The sequence below is a fragment of the Dasypus novemcinctus genome, chromosome 11 (assembly GCF_030445035.2).
Source record: "Dasypus novemcinctus isolate mDasNov1 chromosome 11, mDasNov1.1.hap2, whole genome shotgun sequence".
NCBI classification, from domain to species: domain Eukaryota; kingdom Metazoa; phylum Chordata; class Mammalia; order Cingulata; family Dasypodidae; genus Dasypus; species Dasypus novemcinctus.
In genome coordinates, this window is record NC_080683.1 from 63,060,950 (window position 1) to 63,080,223 (window position 19,274).

At 36.0% G+C, this 19,274-nt stretch overlaps 1 protein-coding gene across 1 annotated transcript in view; it reads right to left on the reverse strand.

Moving 5' to 3' along the window:
• UBE2J1 (ubiquitin conjugating enzyme E2 J1) overlaps positions 1 to 19,274 on the reverse strand; it is a 29,980-nt gene continuing 10,706 nt past the window's right edge. Inside the window, exons 3-8 of the mRNA XM_004454519.5 lie at positions 18,242 to 18,373; positions 15,383 to 15,467; positions 15,026 to 15,131; positions 9,096 to 9,225; positions 6,902 to 7,021; positions 1 to 3,350 (exon numbers count right to left, since the gene is read on the reverse strand). Coding sequence (XP_004454576.1) covers positions 3,072 to 3,350; positions 6,902 to 7,021; positions 9,096 to 9,225; positions 15,026 to 15,131; positions 15,383 to 15,467; positions 18,242 to 18,373 — 852 coding nt within the window. The 3' untranslated portion in view covers positions 1 to 3,071. The remainder of the gene's footprint in view (positions 3,351 to 6,901; positions 7,022 to 9,095; positions 9,226 to 15,025; positions 15,132 to 15,382; positions 15,468 to 18,241; positions 18,374 to 19,274) is intronic.

The following is a 19,274-nucleotide window of genomic DNA, read 5'->3' on the forward strand; positions in this document are numbered from 1 at the left end:
TATGAATAAATTCACTGGTTTTATTGAGAAGCTCAAACTTGCTCTGAAGGTAACTATTAAAAAGGCTTTCCAAACAGGTTTTAAGCAATGTACAGCCTCTGAGGAAGAAGGCCTTAATAGTACATATCAATGTACACATTATTCTTTGTTAAAAATAAGGCTTACTAAATGCATTCACGTTACAGATACTGACTTGCAAGTAAGAAAATATAAGCTTTTCAATACTTTAGCCTGTTCTGCCCAAGTAAGTCCAAATGTATGAGGTTTACTTATTTATTGATTCTGGTCTATAAAAATGGGAGGTCTGAAGATACCAGAAAGTTTATTCATAGCCAAAAATAAAAAGATTATTCTCCTGAAATAGGAAATATTTTATTTCCATTGTCAAAAAACAATTTTTAAAGTTTTTCTAAAAGTTAGTTGAGAATCCTGATGAAATTCATTTATTTCAGTAGAATAAAATTATAAGCAGCATGAAAACATAAAGTGCTACATAAAAGCCCTGCATTACATAAAATTTGAAAGGTTCATTGGCTTAAACAGTTAAAGGTGAAACAGACATTGTATTTTTTCTGAACATGCTGTTTTAACTACATTGTTATGTAGTTATGTGTGTTATGCTAATCAAAGAAAAAGCTGTGAGTTACCTAAATCTGAGGATTAGGGGAAGAGGAAATCCTAACCTTTATCTACCAGATCATATATCCAGTCTTGGCCTTATGCTGGAATTAAGGGGTAAAAATGGGGCTTTAAAAATAATAGCTTTCTTGGAATCCCTTCAGGTACGATTTGAATAAGGTCAATTTTGCTCATTAACTCTACAACAGAGATCTGACTGTAAAGGATTTTAAGGGCGTATACATGAAGTGAAAGGGAAGAAGCAAAATGTGCCTCTTTCAAGTACACGTAAAAGGTGTTTTTAAAAAATCCCAATACACTAAAGAAGTTGGCCTGTAAAGTTGCAGGGTGAAGGAAGAGTCAAATCATAGAGGGATCTATACAATACAAAATTTTCATGGCTTAATGCATTTTATTTCATTAATTTATTTATTTGGAGGTACCACAATGCAAGTGGCTCAACCACTGAACTACACCTGTGCCGTGGCTTACTGCATTTTAAAGTATAGGTGCACTCCGTGGAAGCATGCAATTTAAGGTTACATAGAAACAGGAGCTGGCTCAAGTTTGAGAGGAAACCGAGGCCTCACCTTGGAGAGGGAACACTGTTCCAAACACATGATTAACTTCAGCATAGTTTGGGGGTTTGGGATTTCCTCCTTCTTATATGATAATCAAACTACCAGCCTTCCCAGTTGGGTCAGTGACTTCTTGTTAGACCAATGGACCAATATTTTTAATATCTTGTGTTCTAAAACATGACTTGAGAATGCATTTTCTCATGGTAACAAAATTATAAAACAGTAAGCTATAATTTTCCTGGCATATGAGGTGCTCATAAGGTCCTTAAGCTTTTTTAAGACTACCAGTTTTAGCTGTAGATAAAACAAACAATCTGTAAACACCTTAAAAATGGTATTTTATCAAAGTTTAAGACAGCTATGTATTGTCTAAGAGGAAACAATATGCTCTGGTTTTAGATGCAGACATAAAGGAAAACTGGCAATCAGAAGAAAACAAAAATTGTATCTTACGGCTAACAGAACCAAAGTCCTATAACAGCTGTAAAAAATTAAAATTTACCTTCAAAACCATTTTATAAATTGTTTCTATCTTACCCATAATTTCAGTTAGTCCAAACTACTCAAGGACTTTATGAACACACTCCCCCCAAACTATTCAAGTTACATTATGGGTTAATATTTGTGGACTGGTTCAGAACTTAACACCATTTACAATATTGAGTTGTAAAAAAAAAAAAAAAAAGAGCATAACCTATTTGAAAGCTGGAGATTCTCTGCAATACCTCAAGAGTATCCTCAATGCTGCTACTGGACATCTTGAAGGCAATATTTTTCTGTAATTATATGTTCCCACCAGGTATTATGATGCTACAGTTACCTACTAGAGTCTGTGGGGCTAGCTAGCAATAAGTTATACATTGATTTTGCGCTGAAAATTATTTCTTGGGCTTTGATTAGATGGACAATTCTAAGTAAAGGTTTTTCTATTTTCTATCACTGTTACTTGGGCCCTGAGCTTTTGTTTTAAAATGGTATGTGAAATATTTCAACATTATGCATATTTCTAGAATTAAAAGATTTATAGTGATTATAAGACTAGACTTACAATACATCTCAAAAGATATATAACAATTCAAAGCAGAGAAAACATTTGAATTTTATAGTCATCCTACTTAACTTCTGGAAGAAAATCAAGCAATTTCCTGGCTTGGACCCTTCCTTTTTTAAAACAAAGATCTATGGAGGACTCTTTTCTTTTCTCTTTTTAAATTCTGTGTGCCTATTGGGGGAGGAGGACAGTAATATATCAAAGTGGTTACAAAGTTTACTCCCTCTTCAAGTAACATCCAACAAGAAAGTTGTGACCTCATTTCCTCATAAACGTTTGACTGGCATAAAGTTACTTTCACTGAAGAATGTTTAGGACACAAAAATGGAGTCAAAGAAAGAGCAATCCCAGTTATGTCTCCTATGAATGACATTTTAAGCAAGTTACTTGAGTTTCATTTTCCCTTTTCAACTCTTTTATCCCTGTATCATTCTACATAAATAGAAACAGTACTCAATAAATGGTATTGAGTAACTAGTAATACTCATTGGAACTTAAAACACCGTCATTTACAAAAGATTTCAAAGGGCTATACAGAAAAGGATGGCAAATTTACATAAAAAGAAGTTGAGGCATGAGAAACAATAAGTTATTTCCCTGTAAAGCAGGTCAAATCATGAGTAGGGACCTTTGACTTCTATTAGCTTAAATTAAGCACAACATACTCTGAATGTCTATCTATATTTATACTGAATTTAAGGACCAAAAAAGAAATGAAGGGTAAGTACAAAATAATCTTTTTGTAAACAATTCTTAGATTATGCCCAATGCAGAATGTTTAATGAAGCACTCGAGTCACAGCTCTTAAGACTCAAATAATGTTATAACTCAAAGTCAAATATGTACTCATTGGCCAGGTATATTCGTCGGAATATAAGAGCAGCCAATGCCAAAGTCAGGATGACAATCAGTACAGCTGACCCGCCATGATCGGTGTGGTTGTCTCTTGGCTGCTGGCCCTGGATTACATCTGGTGAAGTAGACGATCTTCTTTGACTCTGTTGCTGGGCCCGGCGCTGTCGAGGGCTCATGGAGGTATTCTTAGTTACAGGTTGGGTAGGTTGCTGAAGGGGCACTGCTGAGGGGTTCTGGACTCCATACTAGGAAATTTTAAGAAATTTTGTTTGAAATCGGCAAAGAAATATGTATATATACACTTGTTACCTGTTCACAAATATAGAGAATCTCAGAGCACTAACTATAGCTAAGGGCAAAACTACCAAGAATTATCACAAGGCTGAGGCTAATAAATCACTCTCCTGAATAAGCCTACAACACAACTTTATTCTGGATACTCACGAGGTGTGAAGGAATTTACCAGCAAACAAGTAAGACAAGGGCAGAGCTTGCCCATATTCTCCACAGATGGCTTTTTATTCTTCCCTTGTCTACTCCAGCAGTATTTGCTATACATCTGGGCACTTACCTTCTGTCAAGACAGCCAAAGAGGGAGACAATTTAATTTTCTTTTCTGCTTGAAAATGTGCCATTCTAAATGGCCAGAAAGGCAACTTATAATGGTGTCCCTTCATGAATCAGGTTTCTTCTATTATCTTACTATATCAATATGCATCCATGAACAATCATAGGGCATAGGCAATAATTTCAAACCATACATTCTTCACAGCAATATTTTTGTAGAAATTAGATACTGATTTCAAACCAGGCTGAAACTTTCCCATAATGAATACCAACTGTATGAACACAAGTCCAGAAGTATCCTTCATCACGTTGTTGGATACTTTATGAATTCCCTGTTTATGTGCTCACAAGATTTTGGAGGTAAGGTGTGGGTGACTCAAAGTATCCTCTATTTAGGCACACTAGTTGCTCCCCATGTTCTCCACAAAGCACTGGATGATGGATGCTTCCTATCACTGGTCAATGTCTGGTCAGCCAAAGCATAAACCATGAATTAATAACAAATGATTCAAGGTCTTAAATATTGTTAAAAAAAATACTGATGGCATATTCAAGGAAACTCTAAAAAATATGAATTCCACTATATTTATCCAGACTTCTACCTCTGGTAACCCAATGGCCTTTAATTTCTTTTATTGTAAGCACCTCATATACTGATTATGTATTACTATCAGTCTACATTCTTTCAAATAAAAAAATGAGAATACAAGTTTATTAGAATAACGTTTAAAAATTAAGTATAAAACACTTAAAATACTTTCCATTAAGAAAAATGTCATTGTTTAGAAACAAAAAGGTTTGAACTGTGGAATTCAAATACTTAAAAAAAAAAAAAAAAAAAATGAGAGAATGGACTTTGTGGGAGGTGGGGAGATGCTGACCTAAATTACCGGCAAAAGAAACCCCATTTTAAATCTGACATTCATCTCAAAATTAAAAGGCTTGCATAATCTGAATTTCTTAAAACTATTCCTTTGGCGGCACTCAAATGCACTGATCCACAATACAGAAGTAGGAAGGAACGAGTTGCATGAACTTGGGCTTCCCTACTCCAGGACTCCCAGGAGCAATCTGGTCACTGAAGAGAGCAGATACAAATAGCTGCAGCACTTTATGAGGTCATACACCCTCACAGGCATCATATAGCGAAAAGATTTATTGAACTGAACTGAGTTCATTTTATGGCGGTCAATATAGCAACATTCCATTTGAAATTTCCCATTCTTCTGATTTGTCAATAAGGTAAATATGATTGATAAAGCAAAAGTATAAAGACTTAAAAGGAAATGAGTTCTTAAGGAAAATAAAAAACATGATGGTGCCATCCATCCAGAAACCAACCCCAGAGAATGACACAACCAAAAGCTTTTATTTCATACGTGTTATTTTTTTCTTAGTTTGAGGGGAGAACATTATCCTATTCATAACCTGGCCAAAATACATAGCCTCATCACTACCAGCCTGGCTTTGCCACTTGGTAGATGTGTGTTAACTAACTAGCCAAGTTATTTAACTTCTCTAAGACTCAGCTCTCCTCATCTGTAAAATGAGGATAATACCCAATTCAGTTGTGGGGACTGAGTGGGATAATGATATAAAATGCTGAAGATACATAATTGCTTCCTAAATGTTAGTTATTATTAGTGTTCTCACAACTAATGAAACCCTTTTGTGGCACCTAGATTTAATTTAAAAAATGTCACTCATGACTTTCTTCAAAACATCAGTTATTTGGACCTTTATTAGTAGGTTTAACATATTTAGAGAAACAATCCCTTCAAACATAGACTTGAAATATTTCCATGCATGTACTTAATGGAAATATTTATATAGCAGTAACATCATAATTAGGTTCCTGTGTTTCTGATGACTGTTGAAAAAAGGATATATCTCTTGCTAAGATCTAATGCTTTTATATTTAAACATAACATTCAAAAATTTTTCCTATTTTCAACAATCATAGTCACCAAGTCCTTAGTAATACATATCAATTTTCTATAATAACCTTAAATATCCAGCATCTGTGAGGCAGTTTCTTGTTTTTTTTTTTTCGTATGTTTTCTGGTTTTGCTTTTTAATACAAAATGGAATGGCTTATTCAGAACCTCAATCGCTGGGAAAAGGGAAAAAATCTGATTGACTAGAAGAAACCAAAATTTAACATCAGTATTTTCACATTTGTACATAGCTAGAAGATCTGTCAAAAAGTAACAGATGGCCTGATGTAATCTGCTGTATTTAGACTTTTGGCAATCTCTCACTCCTATGAAGCTATAAAAACAAAAACAAAAAAGCATAGCTTATCTAGGACTTGATATACAATGTCTCAGTGAATTTTTATTACATTTGCATGTAAAGCAGCCACCCATAGCCAAAACCAGGTTTGTTATTTCCACAGTGGTCGAATTATACCATCGCCCTTGGAGAAAATTGGTATATGAATGTAACTAAAAGTTTACCCTGCAATTGTAGACAATTTCTTTCTTGCCAGAGTTTTAACCAAAACTAGTCTCAATTAATGACTTATATTCTATGAAAGATAATTCTAAGTTTTATGTACTTTAAAATCAAAATGGAAAACTCCACTGTAATAATGACATTGTTTGCACTCTTTAATTTAAACTTCTTGATTTCTTTATTTGTATTCCTCCTACTTCTTTTTCAAGTGCCAATCCTAAGATTCCTTCATTCAATCAACAAAAGGTACTGACCACTTAGTATGTAAAAGGCCAGGAACTGGGGACAGAATGGGGATGTAGGAACTTAATACTCTGGAAAGCTGGACAGTCAATAAATACAATAGAAAATAAATTACAATTGGAATACGTAATAGGGGCAGAGTTGACATAGTAAATTTGCCAAGACAGCTTTAAATACTTCACAAATATGGAGATTGTCCTAATAGGTGAAAAAGATTACCACCCTCCTCTTTCTAACAGAATCGTTCTTAAAAAAAAACCAAAAAACTATTTTTGAAATAAAAAACAGAATACTAAAGGTGAAAAGTAATCTGGATGATTTTTTTAAAATTCGAAACTAAAACATATATCAACTTTGAATTTAATTCATTATATTCCTCTGTAATTCATGAAATTAAATTCAGACTATGTAAAAATGATTTAAACTCAGCAGACATTTCTTCCTTGTTGCTGGGGAATGATGTAGATGCACATACATACATACATACATACATACACACACACACACACACAAAAGATAAGAGCCATACCGGTGTACTGGCTGTAGCACCCTGGAATGTTGTTGGTATATCATCTTGTAAATCATTTAGTGAAAAAGAGTGGTTTAAGTCTGATTCAGCAACAGTCTTTCCAGGTGAATTAACTTCTGCCTATAAAAAAGGTACATCCAAGAGCAGAGTTACAAGAGGAAACACACAGAATAACCCACAACCTACTAAATTTCCTTTCTTGTATAAATTTTAATTGCTAGTTTAATAACTACTATCAATCAGTTAACCAGTGAGTACTCTGTACAATATTGTGCTGTGTATTACAGGAAGAGAAAAAGATTCCTTGTTCTCAAGGAGCAGTTAACTGGTGAGGGAAAAACCAATACAATGGTTCACAATTTACAATTCCAAAATCATTTTTTTGTATGTGTAATTTCCTAGCAAACCTGACATGAATGGATGTGAGGCTATTAATAGTCTTTATCCCACTTTACTGTAAATATTTCCCAGGTGTGCTGAGGAAATATCAATGTGTTTGATAATGAGGTGTTGCCCTAGATCCCACTGGGAGCATTAATACATGCTATATGTACCATATTTCCTAAAATCTTAAAATTTCAATGTACAAAATACATCAGCCCCAAGATTTTCAGATAAGTGATTTAATGCAGTAAGAACACATGGAAGGGAAAAAGTACCCAACTATTATTGAGCACCTCCTCCTCTAGGCACAACAAAGAGAAGAGAAAATTTCTTCCAGTATTTGGACCCTGAAAGCACAGAGAGAATGCAAAGATGGAGAAGAGGGAAGAGGTAGCAAGATGCTTACTGCAGGTTGGCATTTTTTAAGGAGCTAATTAAAATCCACAAGTATGACTGTGGTCACTCAAAGTATTAAAATATTATCTATCCTATGTTTGGATAAATCAGCCCGCTTTATCACTTTTCAACCCCTTCCTCTCTACCTGGGACCCCTGATCTGTTACTTTCTCCCATTTCTCTTCCCTCCCCTACCTGAAGAAATTACTGACCTAACTGGAAAAAAAAAAAAAAAAAAAGTAAAGAAAAAGATATAAGGGAAGTAAGTCAAAATATTAACAGTAACTATTTCTTGGGGGTGGGATTATGGATAATGGTCATTTTCTTTTAATAATTTAATAATTATTTAATCATTTAATAATAGCAGCTAGATTTATTTAACACCGAGACAATTCTAAATGCAATACCTGTAGTAACTCATTTAATCCTTAAAAATCCTCAAAAAAATTCTGAAAATCTACACATTACAATTTTTGGGCAATTTCTGAGCCAAATTCATGAGCCGACATGCCCAGTTAAGCTGAAAATCCAAATATTGATAACAGAAAGTTTGTTGGGAATAGGGAAAGAAAATAAACAAAAATTAAACTATTGAATTTGCTGTCTTCAGCTGAAATAGAAAAGATCACCATATACTGCAGAGAACATTGTGAAAGCAGAACAATAAAAGGTTAGGAAAAAAATCCTGTGGGAAACGGACTTGGCCCAATGGATAGGGTATCCGCCTACCACAGGGAAGGTCCGTGGTTCAAACCCCGGGCCTCCTTGACCCATGTGGAGCTGGCCCATGCGCAGTGCTGATGCACGCAAGGAGTGCCCTGCCACGCAGGGGTGTCCCCCGCGTAGGGGAGCCCCATGCGCAAGGAGTGTGCCCCATAAGGAGAGCCGCCCAGTGCGAAAGGAAGTTCAGCCTGCCTAAGAATGGCACCGCACACACGGAGAGCTGACACAAGGTGACACAACAAAAAGAAACACAGATTCCCAGTGCCACTGATAAGGATAGAAGCAGTCACAGAAGAACACACAGTGAATGGACACAGAGAGAAGACAACTGGGGGGAAGGGAAGAGGAGAGAAAGAAACAAAAAATAAATCTTTAAAAAAAAAAAACCCTGAAAGATAGGTACTATAGTCATTTACAGATGAAGGAAAGGCAATAAGTGATTAGGATATCTGGTGTCATACTCTTAAGTAACAAAGCTGGATCTGAACCCTGCAAGCATTGTATTCTAGAATCCAAGATTTTAACTACTCATTATGCTATAACGCCTTTGTTCATGTATATATTATTTAGTAATAAAAATTTTTTTTCAAAACCCTATTGTAATAGAACTCTATGGCTTTCCTTTCTATCCAGAATTCAGTGATAGACAAAAGAACTACACAGTTTGAATTAATTTATGAATTTACAGTACCTTAAAACTAATTTGTCTAGCCAGTTCCTTGGCTTCTTGGTCAGCCTGGCTTGAATCACTTCCAGATTTTAAAGGCAAAAGGACATCCTTCATGGTGGAGCCACATCCCTCACAACAGAAATCTTGAGATCTGGTAGGGATTTTTTTTTTTAAATGAACAAAAAACAAATAGATGAATGTTAACTCTCTTTTATTGAGTTATTTCAATACTGAATAACCGAATTCAAAAGAAAAGAACATTGGACAAATTATCCAAATGATCTAAGATAAGAAAAATGAAGACAATTATACTTTTTAGACAAGAATGTAGATTAGGTTGGTGTTAGAAAAAATCCAGGACTTACATTCCAGTTTTTCCCCAATATACTATCTACAGAAAAAAAGTCACAATCTTTATCCACACAATGAAAAAATATGTAAAATGTTTATTATACTGTACTCAAGAGCCTATTTGAAGCCTGTGTAAAAAAAGTCCATTAAAAAAACTCAAATTATCTTTTTATATACCAGTGATAAACAATCTGATGAGAAAATTAAGAAAAAAATCCATTTACAATAGCAACTAAAAAAATCAAATATCTAGGCATAAATTTAACCAGGGATAAAAAGGAATTATAAACAGAAAACTATAAAACACTGCAAAAAGAATTCAAAGACGACCTAAATAAAAGGACAGTCCATGTTCATGGAAGGAAGATGCCACAATGTCAATTCTACCCAAAAGGATTTATAGATCCAATACAATCCCAATCAAAACTCTTAACAGCGTTCTCTAAAGACAAGAAAAGCCATTCATCAAATTTATTTGAAAGGGGAAGAGTCCCCAAATAGCCAAAACCATCTTCAAAAAGAAGAATGAAGTTGGAGGACTCACACTTCCCAATCAGAAAACTTATTACAAAGCTGAAGTGGTCAAAACAGCATGGGACTGGCACAGGACAGATATAGGGACCAATTGAATCAAATTGAGAGTTCAGAAATAGATGCTCCTATCAATGGCCAATTGATTTTTTTTTTTAACTCCATTTACTTTCTTTTAAAGAAAAGTTATGGGTTTATTGAAAAATCATACAGGGTCCATATACCACCCTAGTAATAACACCTTGCATTGGTGTGAGACATTTGTTACATATGATGAAAAACAGCACAATTTTATAATTGTATTATTAACTATAGGTCATGGTTTAAGGCTCAATGTGTTGTACGGCTGCATGGATTTTTTTTTATTTATTCTGCTAACATGTATACAGCCTAAAATTTCCCCTTTAAACCTCATTCAAAATTATAATTTAGTGGGGTTAATTATGTTCACAGTGTTGTGCTACCATCACCACCATCCACTACCAAACATTTTCTCTTTTTTCCTTTTTTTTAAAAAAATTTATTTATTTCTCTCCCCTTCCCCCCTCCTCCCACCCCGGTTCTCTGTTCTCTATTCTCTGTGTCTATTTGCTGCTGCTTCTTTGTCCGCTTCTGTTGTTGTCAGCAACATAGGAATCTGTGTTTCTTTTTGTTGCGTCATCTTGTTGTGTCAGTTCTCCGTGCGTGCGGCACCATTCCTGGGCAGGCTGCACTTTCTTTCGCGCTGGGCGGCTCTCCTTACAGGGCGCACTCCTTGCACGTGGGGCTCCCCTATGCGGGGGACACCCCTGTGTGGCAGGGCACTCCTTGCGCACATCAGCACTGCGCATGGGCCAGCTCCACACAGGTCAAGGAGGCCCAGGGTTTGAACTGTGGACCTCCCATGTGGTAGGTGGACGCTCTATCAGTTGAGCCAAATTTGCTTCTCCCAAACCTTTTCTATTGTGCCAAATAGAAACTCTGTATGCTTTAAGCGTAACACCCTATTCCCTATCCCCACCCCATCCACTGGTAATCTATATACCATAATTTTAGTCTGAGTTTGCTTATTCTAATTATTTCATATCGGTGAGATCATACAATATTTTGCCTATTGTATTTTATTTCATTCAACCTGATGTTTTCAAGATATATCCACATTTTCACATGTACCAGAATGTTGCTCTTTTTCAGGGCTGAATACTATTCCATTGTGTGTATATACCACATTTTGTTTATCTCTTCATCAGCTGATGGACACTTGGGTTCCATACCTCTTTTGGCAATTGTGAATAATGTCACTATGAATACTAGTGTGCAAATATCTGTTCAAATCCCTGCTTTTAATTCTTTTGGGAATATAGCTATAAGTGGGATTGCAGAATCTTATGGTAATTTTACAATTAATTTTCTGAAGAACTGCCAATCTGTTTTCCACAATGGCTGCACGATTTTACATTCCTACAAGCAATGAATGAGTGTTCCTACTTCTCCACACCCTCTCCAACATTTATAATTGTTCTCGTTTTTAATATTAGTCATTCTAGTATATGTGAAATTGTATCTCATTGTGGTTTTGATTTGCATTTCCTTAATGGCTAATGATCTAATGATGTTCAATATCTTTTCATGTACTTTTTGGCCATTTTGGCATATCTTCTTTGAGAAATAGCTCTTCAAATCTTTTGCCCATTTTTTAATTGGGATTTTATCTTTTTGTTGATGAGTTGAAGGATTTCTTTATATATTGTCGGTAGTAAAACCTTATCAGATATGTGGTTTCCAAGTATTTTCTCTCATGTAAGCTGCCATTTTACTTTCATAATAAAGTTCTCTGAAGCACAAAATTTTTTATTTGGATGAGATCCCATATATTTTATTTTTTCTTCTGTGGCTTGTGCTCTTGTCTAAGAAACCATTATCTAACACAAGGTCCTGAAGTTGCTTCCCCATGTTTTCTTCTAAGAATTTGAGAGTTCTGGCTTTTCTATTTAGTTCTTTGATCCATTTTCAGTAGACTTTAATATATGGTATGAGTTAGGGGTCCATCTTCCTTCTTTTTCAAATAGAGATCCAGCTTTCCCAGCACCACTGGTTGAAGAGACTATTCTCCCCCAATTTAGTGGGCTTTGCCCCCCTGCCAAAGATCAATTGGCCATAAATGTGAGGACTCTCAAGTGAACACTCAAGTTTCTTCCACTGGTCTATCTGTCTGTCCTTCTGTCAGTGCCACGCTGATTTGATTACTGTGGATTTGAAATAAGTTTTAAGATAGGAAAGTGTGAGTGTTCCAACTTTGTTCTTTTTCAAGATGGCTTTTGCTTTTACAGGGTCACTTACCCTTCCATATAAATTTGATGATTGGCTTTTCCATTGTTGCAAGAAGATTGCTGGAATTTTGATTAGGCTTGTGTTGAATCTAAAAATTGATTTGGTAGGACTGGTAACTTAATGATAGTCTTCCAATCCATGAATATAGAATGTCCTTCCATTTACTTATGTCTTCTTTGATTTCTCTTAGCAAAGTTCTGTAGTTTTCTGCATACAATTCCTTTACATTCTTGGTTAGATTTATTCCTAGATATTTGATTCTTTTATTGCTATTGTAAATTGTATTTTTTTCTTGATTTCCTCAGATTACTCATTTTAATAATTAGATACACTGATTTTGGGGTGTTGATCTTGTACATCACCATGTTGCTGAATTCATTTATGAGCTCCATGGGTTTTGCTATGGATTTTTCAGGATTTTCTGTACATAGGACAATGTCATTTGCAAATAGGGCAAGTTTTTCTTCTTCATTTCCAATTTGGATGCCTTTTTTTTCTTTTTCTTTCCTAACTGCTCTGGCTAGAACTTGTAGTACAATGTTGAATAACAGTGGTGAAAATGGGCATTCTCATCTTGTTTAGAGGGATAGCTTTTAGTTTCTCACTGTTAGGTAGGATGTTAGCTGTGGGTTTTTCATATCTGGCCTTTATCATGTTGAGGAAGTTTCCTTCTATCCATAGTTTTCTGAGTCTTTTCACCAAGAAGGGGTGCTGGGCTAGATTTTGTCAAATGCATTTTCTGCACCAACTGAGATGATCATGCAGGTTTTTCCTTCATTTTGTTAATGTGGTATATTACATAATTTTCTTTTGTTGAACCAAATGTGCATACCAGAGGTTAAATCCCCTTGATTATGATGCATAATTGTTGGGTTTGGTTTATTAGTATTTTGTTGAGAATTTTTGCATCTATATTCATAAGAGATATTGGTGTGTAGTCTTCTTTTCCTGTGGAATCTTCATCTGGCTTTGGCATGAGGGTAACTTTGGCCTCATAGAATAAATTAGAGAATATTAGCTCCTCTTCAATTTTTTGGAAGGGTTTAAGCAGGATTGGAGTCCATTCTTACTAGAATGTTTGGTAAAATACGCCTGTGAAGCCACCTGGTCCTGGGCTTTATTAGGAGAGTTTTTTTGTATTGTTTTGTCTTTAATAGTTGATTCAACTTATTTACTAGTTGTTGGTTTGTTGAGATCTGGTATTCTTGAGTATAGACAATCTGCATGTTACTAGGACTTTGTCCAGTTCATCTAAATTATCTAATTTGTTGATATACATTTGTTCTTAGAATCCTCTTAATAGTCCTTTTATTTCAGTGGAGTCAGTAGTAATGTCCCCCATTTCATTTCTTAGTCATTTGTGTCCTCTTTTTTCCTCTGTCAGTCTAGCTGTAAGTTTATTAATTGTATTGATCTTTTCAAAGAACCAACTTTTGGTTTTATTGGTTTTGTTGGCTTTTTATTCTCTATTTCATTTATCTCTGCTTTCATCTTTGTTATTTCCTTACTTCTGCTCACTTTGGGTATCATTTGCTCTTATTTTTCTAGTTCTTCCAGTTTTAAGCTTAAGTCTCTGGTTTGAAATCTTTCTTCTTTTTTAATATAAGCACTGAGAGCTATAAATTTCCCTCTTGGCCCTGCCTTTGCTGCTTCCCATAAGCAGTAGTATGTTGTATTTTCATTTTCATTAACTTCAAGATATTTCCTCATTTCCCTTGTGATTTTCTCTTTAGCCCACTGGTTAAGAACCTGATGTTTAATTTTCACATATTTGTGAATTTTCCAGTTCTCCCTCTGTAATTGATTTCTAGCTTCATTCTGTTGTAGGCAGAGAAAATGCATTGTATGCTTTCAATTTTGTTTTTTGTTTTTTATTAGCTTTTTCTTCCCCTCCCCACCCCCCCTGCTGCTTTTGCTGTCTGTGTCCATTTGCTGTGTGATCTTCTGTATCTATTTCTCTTTTTATCTTCTCATCTCATCTTTTTCCTCTAGGATTCACCAGGATTCGATCCTGGGGACCTCTGATGTGGAGAGGTTCCCTGTCAATTGCACCACCTAGTTCCTGATTTCCGCTGTGCTTCGCCTTGACTCTCCCCTTCATCTCTCTTTTGTTGCATCATCATCTTGCTGCGTGACTCACTTGCACAGGCAAGGGCACTGGCTCACCACACAGGCACTCGGCTTGCTGAGCAGGCACTGGCCCACCACGCAGGCACTTGGCTTGCCACGTGGGCCCTCGCATGGGCACTCAGCTCACCATGTGGGCACTCGGCTCACTGCATGGGCACCCACATGGGCACTCGGCTCGCTGCGTGGGCACTCAACTCGCTGCGTGCGCACTCGGTTCACTGCGTGCACACTTGGCTCACCATGCAGGCACACTTTCTTCTTTTTCACCAGGAGGACCGATATCACCAACTACTTTCTAAAACTAGATAATAAGAAATCAGTTCTTTAGACTCTGGTCTCACTGATTAATCCAAATTTCTGAAATAGCCAAGTTAAGACCAGATCCCCTAGCCAAGCTAGGGTGATTCTAGGCCGATATCACCAACTACTTTCTAAAACTAGATAATAAGAAATCAGTTCTTTAGACTCTGGTCTCACTGATTAATCCAAATTTCTGAAATAGCCAAGTTAAGACCAGATCCCCTAGCCAAGCTAACTCACAAAGTCACAAAGAGACAGAGCCTATTTCCTAATAGCCATCATCCAGAACAGTATTTGGACCTTATCCAAGAACAAAAACCAAAACTTACTTTTTGGCAAGTGCTTTTCTTTCCTCAGGCGTATAATCCAGAGACCCTATGGCTCCTTCTCCTTTTGTTGGCATAAACCCAATGATGGCTAATAATGCTGTTCTTACTGAAATAAAAAGTAAACATCAATCTAAGCTGCTTTCTAAAAAGAACTTAGTTTACTTTAGAAAAAAGGGAAAAAAGACTTTTAGGCTTTCACAGATGAGTAAGGAGGCTGTATTAAAATCATGGCAAGAATCTAGACAGGGAGAAGCATTTTAACTATTTATTCAATAATACCTAATGATTCATCCAAACCTCAAGAAAATACCATACTTCAAAATTATGAATTCATCTTCACTATAAATTAATACTCACTACTCCATGAAGGCTGCCAAGTTTCAGGATGATGTCCTGAGATGCTCAAACAGATTTTCTTGCCCACTTCAAATCGTCCATTAGCCTTAGGAAAAAATAATGCATTTAAAAAATTATTTTTGTGTATTTTTAATATTTTATATTTTATATATTATTAAAATAATGTAACCTCCTAATGTGCAGATTTTTGTCCTCTTATACATCTTCACAAATATTTGTTGGATGCTGAATAAATAATAAAAGCTGTTTTCAGAAGATATTATAGTACCTTTCTGAAACTGAGTTGCACAAGTCAATCTAAATAATGAACTTAGAAGGATTTACTGATGTCCTACTCTGTCTAGGATGGTGTTAGGCTCTGTGAAGGATCTAAAAGAGAAGAAATATGCAAAAGAGTGCTAGGATAAAATCTAGGATAAATTCTAAAGACTTAGTATCATCTAATTAGCTGCTGGTAAGAAAGGGCATGGAGAAAAAGGTTCTGAGTTTTGAGATGAGTGTTTTTAAGAAGAATGATTCCTATACCCAGAAGAGGAAGGTCAGAGATAATAATTTTAGTTTTGGACGTGGATCTGATGTCTTGAAGATCTACCAGCAGGCAGGCAAAAATGTAGGTATGCTAACGTTCAAAGAAGATATATGTAAATCTTGTGCTGCTCTTCACTGAGACAATCAATGAAACCATTTCATAAAAATAAGAGAAAACAGCTGAATTCTGAACTTGTAGAATATCCATTCTTAGGGGAAGGGTGGGGAGGGGAGGCATAAAGTTAGAATATAAACTCCACAAAGGCAGAGACTTTTACTTATTCTTTGCCATAACAGGGCACATGGTATTAAACACAGGGGACATGACCCATGTTTAATAAATATTTGTCGAATAAGGGTTGGAGAAGACTTTTCAAAACAGAGGTAGATAATCATAAAGAGTACCATATTGAAAATGAGGAGGGCAGGGTTGCTTTTCACCCATATTATTGGTTAAATATTGAAATATTTAACTTGTTGGTAAACAATTGCTACCCCATCCCCACCTCCCACATCCCCCATGCTCTATCCCCTCTCCCCAGATCACGTGGCTCTCCCTGTAACCTAGCAAGCAAAAGAAATAACTTCTGAGGCAGTAGGGTGTGACCAGGACCCTGCTCCAGCGCTACTGCCAGCATTAACAATTCTCAATATCACCTTATTTTTGTTAGGCAGTTCTGCTATGCCAGGAATTTTATAGTATGATTATATTTACTATATACAATATTCCTTTGGACAGATGAGAAAATTCACAGAAATTATATAACCTGTCATGGTGTAGTGGAATGAGCAGAATCACAACTATTGACTTGAATGCCAATGCTTTTTCCTCTATACCAAACATACGTAAAAGCAGCATTAATTTGCCATTTATTGATTTATTGATAATCAAAATCTATTTATTGATAATCAAATCACTATTTGCTGCCCCATGTATGTCAAATGCTTAACTTAAGAGTGAACAGGATGAAGACCAAGAAGAAGCAGTGGGACTTCTCAAACTGGTCTCTGAGATTGATGTAGTGTGGATATTTCAATATAGGGCTGTGTGCAGAAGCTAGGCTGCAGCAGGCTTAACTAGAGTAAGGATGCCCTGGAGGTTAAGAAGGAGAAAAGCAGGACAACAGCTTGAGGTGGTAGCAGAGATACAGTAAGATTTTTTTGTTTTGTTTTTCCATTTTTTAAGGTTAAACAAGAATTAAACATCAAGTAATGGGAATAAGGGAGGAAAAGTTTCACCATTATAGAGAAACTATTGATGGGAAAAGGTCCCTGGAAAAATACTGGCTCAAGAGTTTTCCCTCACACAGATGATAAAATATGTAAAGATGGAAAGAGAATACTTATGGGAAGCAGACTTGGCCCAATGGATAGGGCGTCCGTCTACCACATGGGAGGTCCACGGTTCAAACCCCAGGCCTCCTTGACCCGTGTGGAGCTGGCCCACACACAGTGCTGATGCGTGCAAGGAGTGCCGTGCCATGCAGGGGTGTCCCCCACATAGGGGAGCCCCATGCGCAAGGAGTGCACCCTATAAGGAGAGCCATCCCGCATGAAAGAAAGTTCAGCCTGCCCAAGAATGGCGCCACACACATAGGGAGCTGACATAGCAAGATGACACAAGAAAAAGAGACAGAGATCCTGTGCTGCTGACAACAGAAGCGGACAAAGAAGAACACGCAGCAGATGGACATAGAGAACAGACAATTGGGGGGGGGGCGAAGGGGAGAGAAATAAATAAAAATAAATTTTAAAAAAAGAGATTACTGAAATATAAATAGTAATAATAATAGCTAACATTTATTGAGGACTCTGTGTCAAGCCCTATTTTAGAAGTTGTATTTAGGGTACTGAGTCATTTAATCCCACCTCAATTCAATAAGGTAGGCATTACTATTATCCTCATTTTAAACATGAGGAAACTTTGAAAAAGAAGAGGGTAAGAAAAGTAAGAAGTTAAAGGAGATTATGTGAATACAAGGTACAATTACATTAGCTACCTTATGCATTTACCCATTAATAGCTACCTTTTTTATTTACTGGATATTTATCCTATGCCCGCCACATGCCCGGTACTTGCATACATTAATCCACTGAATCCACACTGTCACATTTATGCGTCCATTAGTATCATCACTGATATTTCTTACATATTTCAGCTTCTTAGGAATTACTTGGGGAAAAAAATAACAATCCCAGGGCCTGGACCCCAAAGGCAAAATTATAATAATGTTCACTTTATTTCTTAATGAAAGTGAGTATGATGATTATACTTTGCAGCCACCAGTTAGAGTTAAACCACAAGCATTTTAAAAAGCCAAAAATTCTTACCGTTAGGAGAATAATGCTTGGTGGTTTCATGGGATACTCTGGGGGCAAGACTATTCGTCCATGGTAAACTCCTCCATCAAAGTCAGAATCTGGGGGCCCTCTAACTGTGAAGTGCCATTCAAAAAGGTTATCCTGAAAAAAAAAAACAATATCCAATAAGGAATCATTAATATTAAAAGGTTTGATCATTTTAATCAATATGAATACTAGAAATATTACTGGACAAAATAAATAAATGTTTTATAGTACTGAACAGTTTCTAATAGGAAAAATCTTTCTCAAGAACAGAAACTGGTTTGCTAACTAAGCTAGCTTTAATGTACCATAACAGTTAAACACTGTTTAACTGTTTAAAAGTTTAAAAACTTCTGGGTGCTGTGAAATACTCCTAAGATTATGGATTTAAATTGGGGATTAATTCTTGAAAGAATACCAATCACAGCGATGATTATCATAAAATCAAACTACTACTATAAATTTTAATTACTTTAACAAAGCTTTAAAAATTAAAGATTTATAAATAAGCCCAAGAGCTTATTTTTAAATTGTAATATTAATACATATTATTGATATCATCTTACAGTTACTAAGTACTTTACAGTTTGCAAAATGCTTGAAAATTATTATATCACATTGTAATTATTACCACGGACACCAGACTGAGTTTAAATACCCTCCCTTTTACAGATGAGAAAACTGAAGTGAGAGGTGAAGATGTGGTGCAAAAAGCAAAAGCTGGCTACAGAGACCCCTCTAGTAGCTGGGGCTTCCAAATCAAAGAGTCTGGGTCTCTTTCCACATTCTCTCCCTCATAGTCAAGACCCAAAGTCGCTTTAGTATCTAATACACATTTTTTTTTATTCCCACCCTCTTGCAACTTGCTTGCTGTCTGCTCTCTGTGTCCATTGGCTGTGTGTTCTTCTGTGTATCTGTATTTATTTTTATTTATCCCCCCCACTTGCTGCTTGCTTGTTGTCTTTTCTCTGTGTCCATTCACTGCAGTTTCCCTTTTTGTTGCATCACCTTGCTGAGT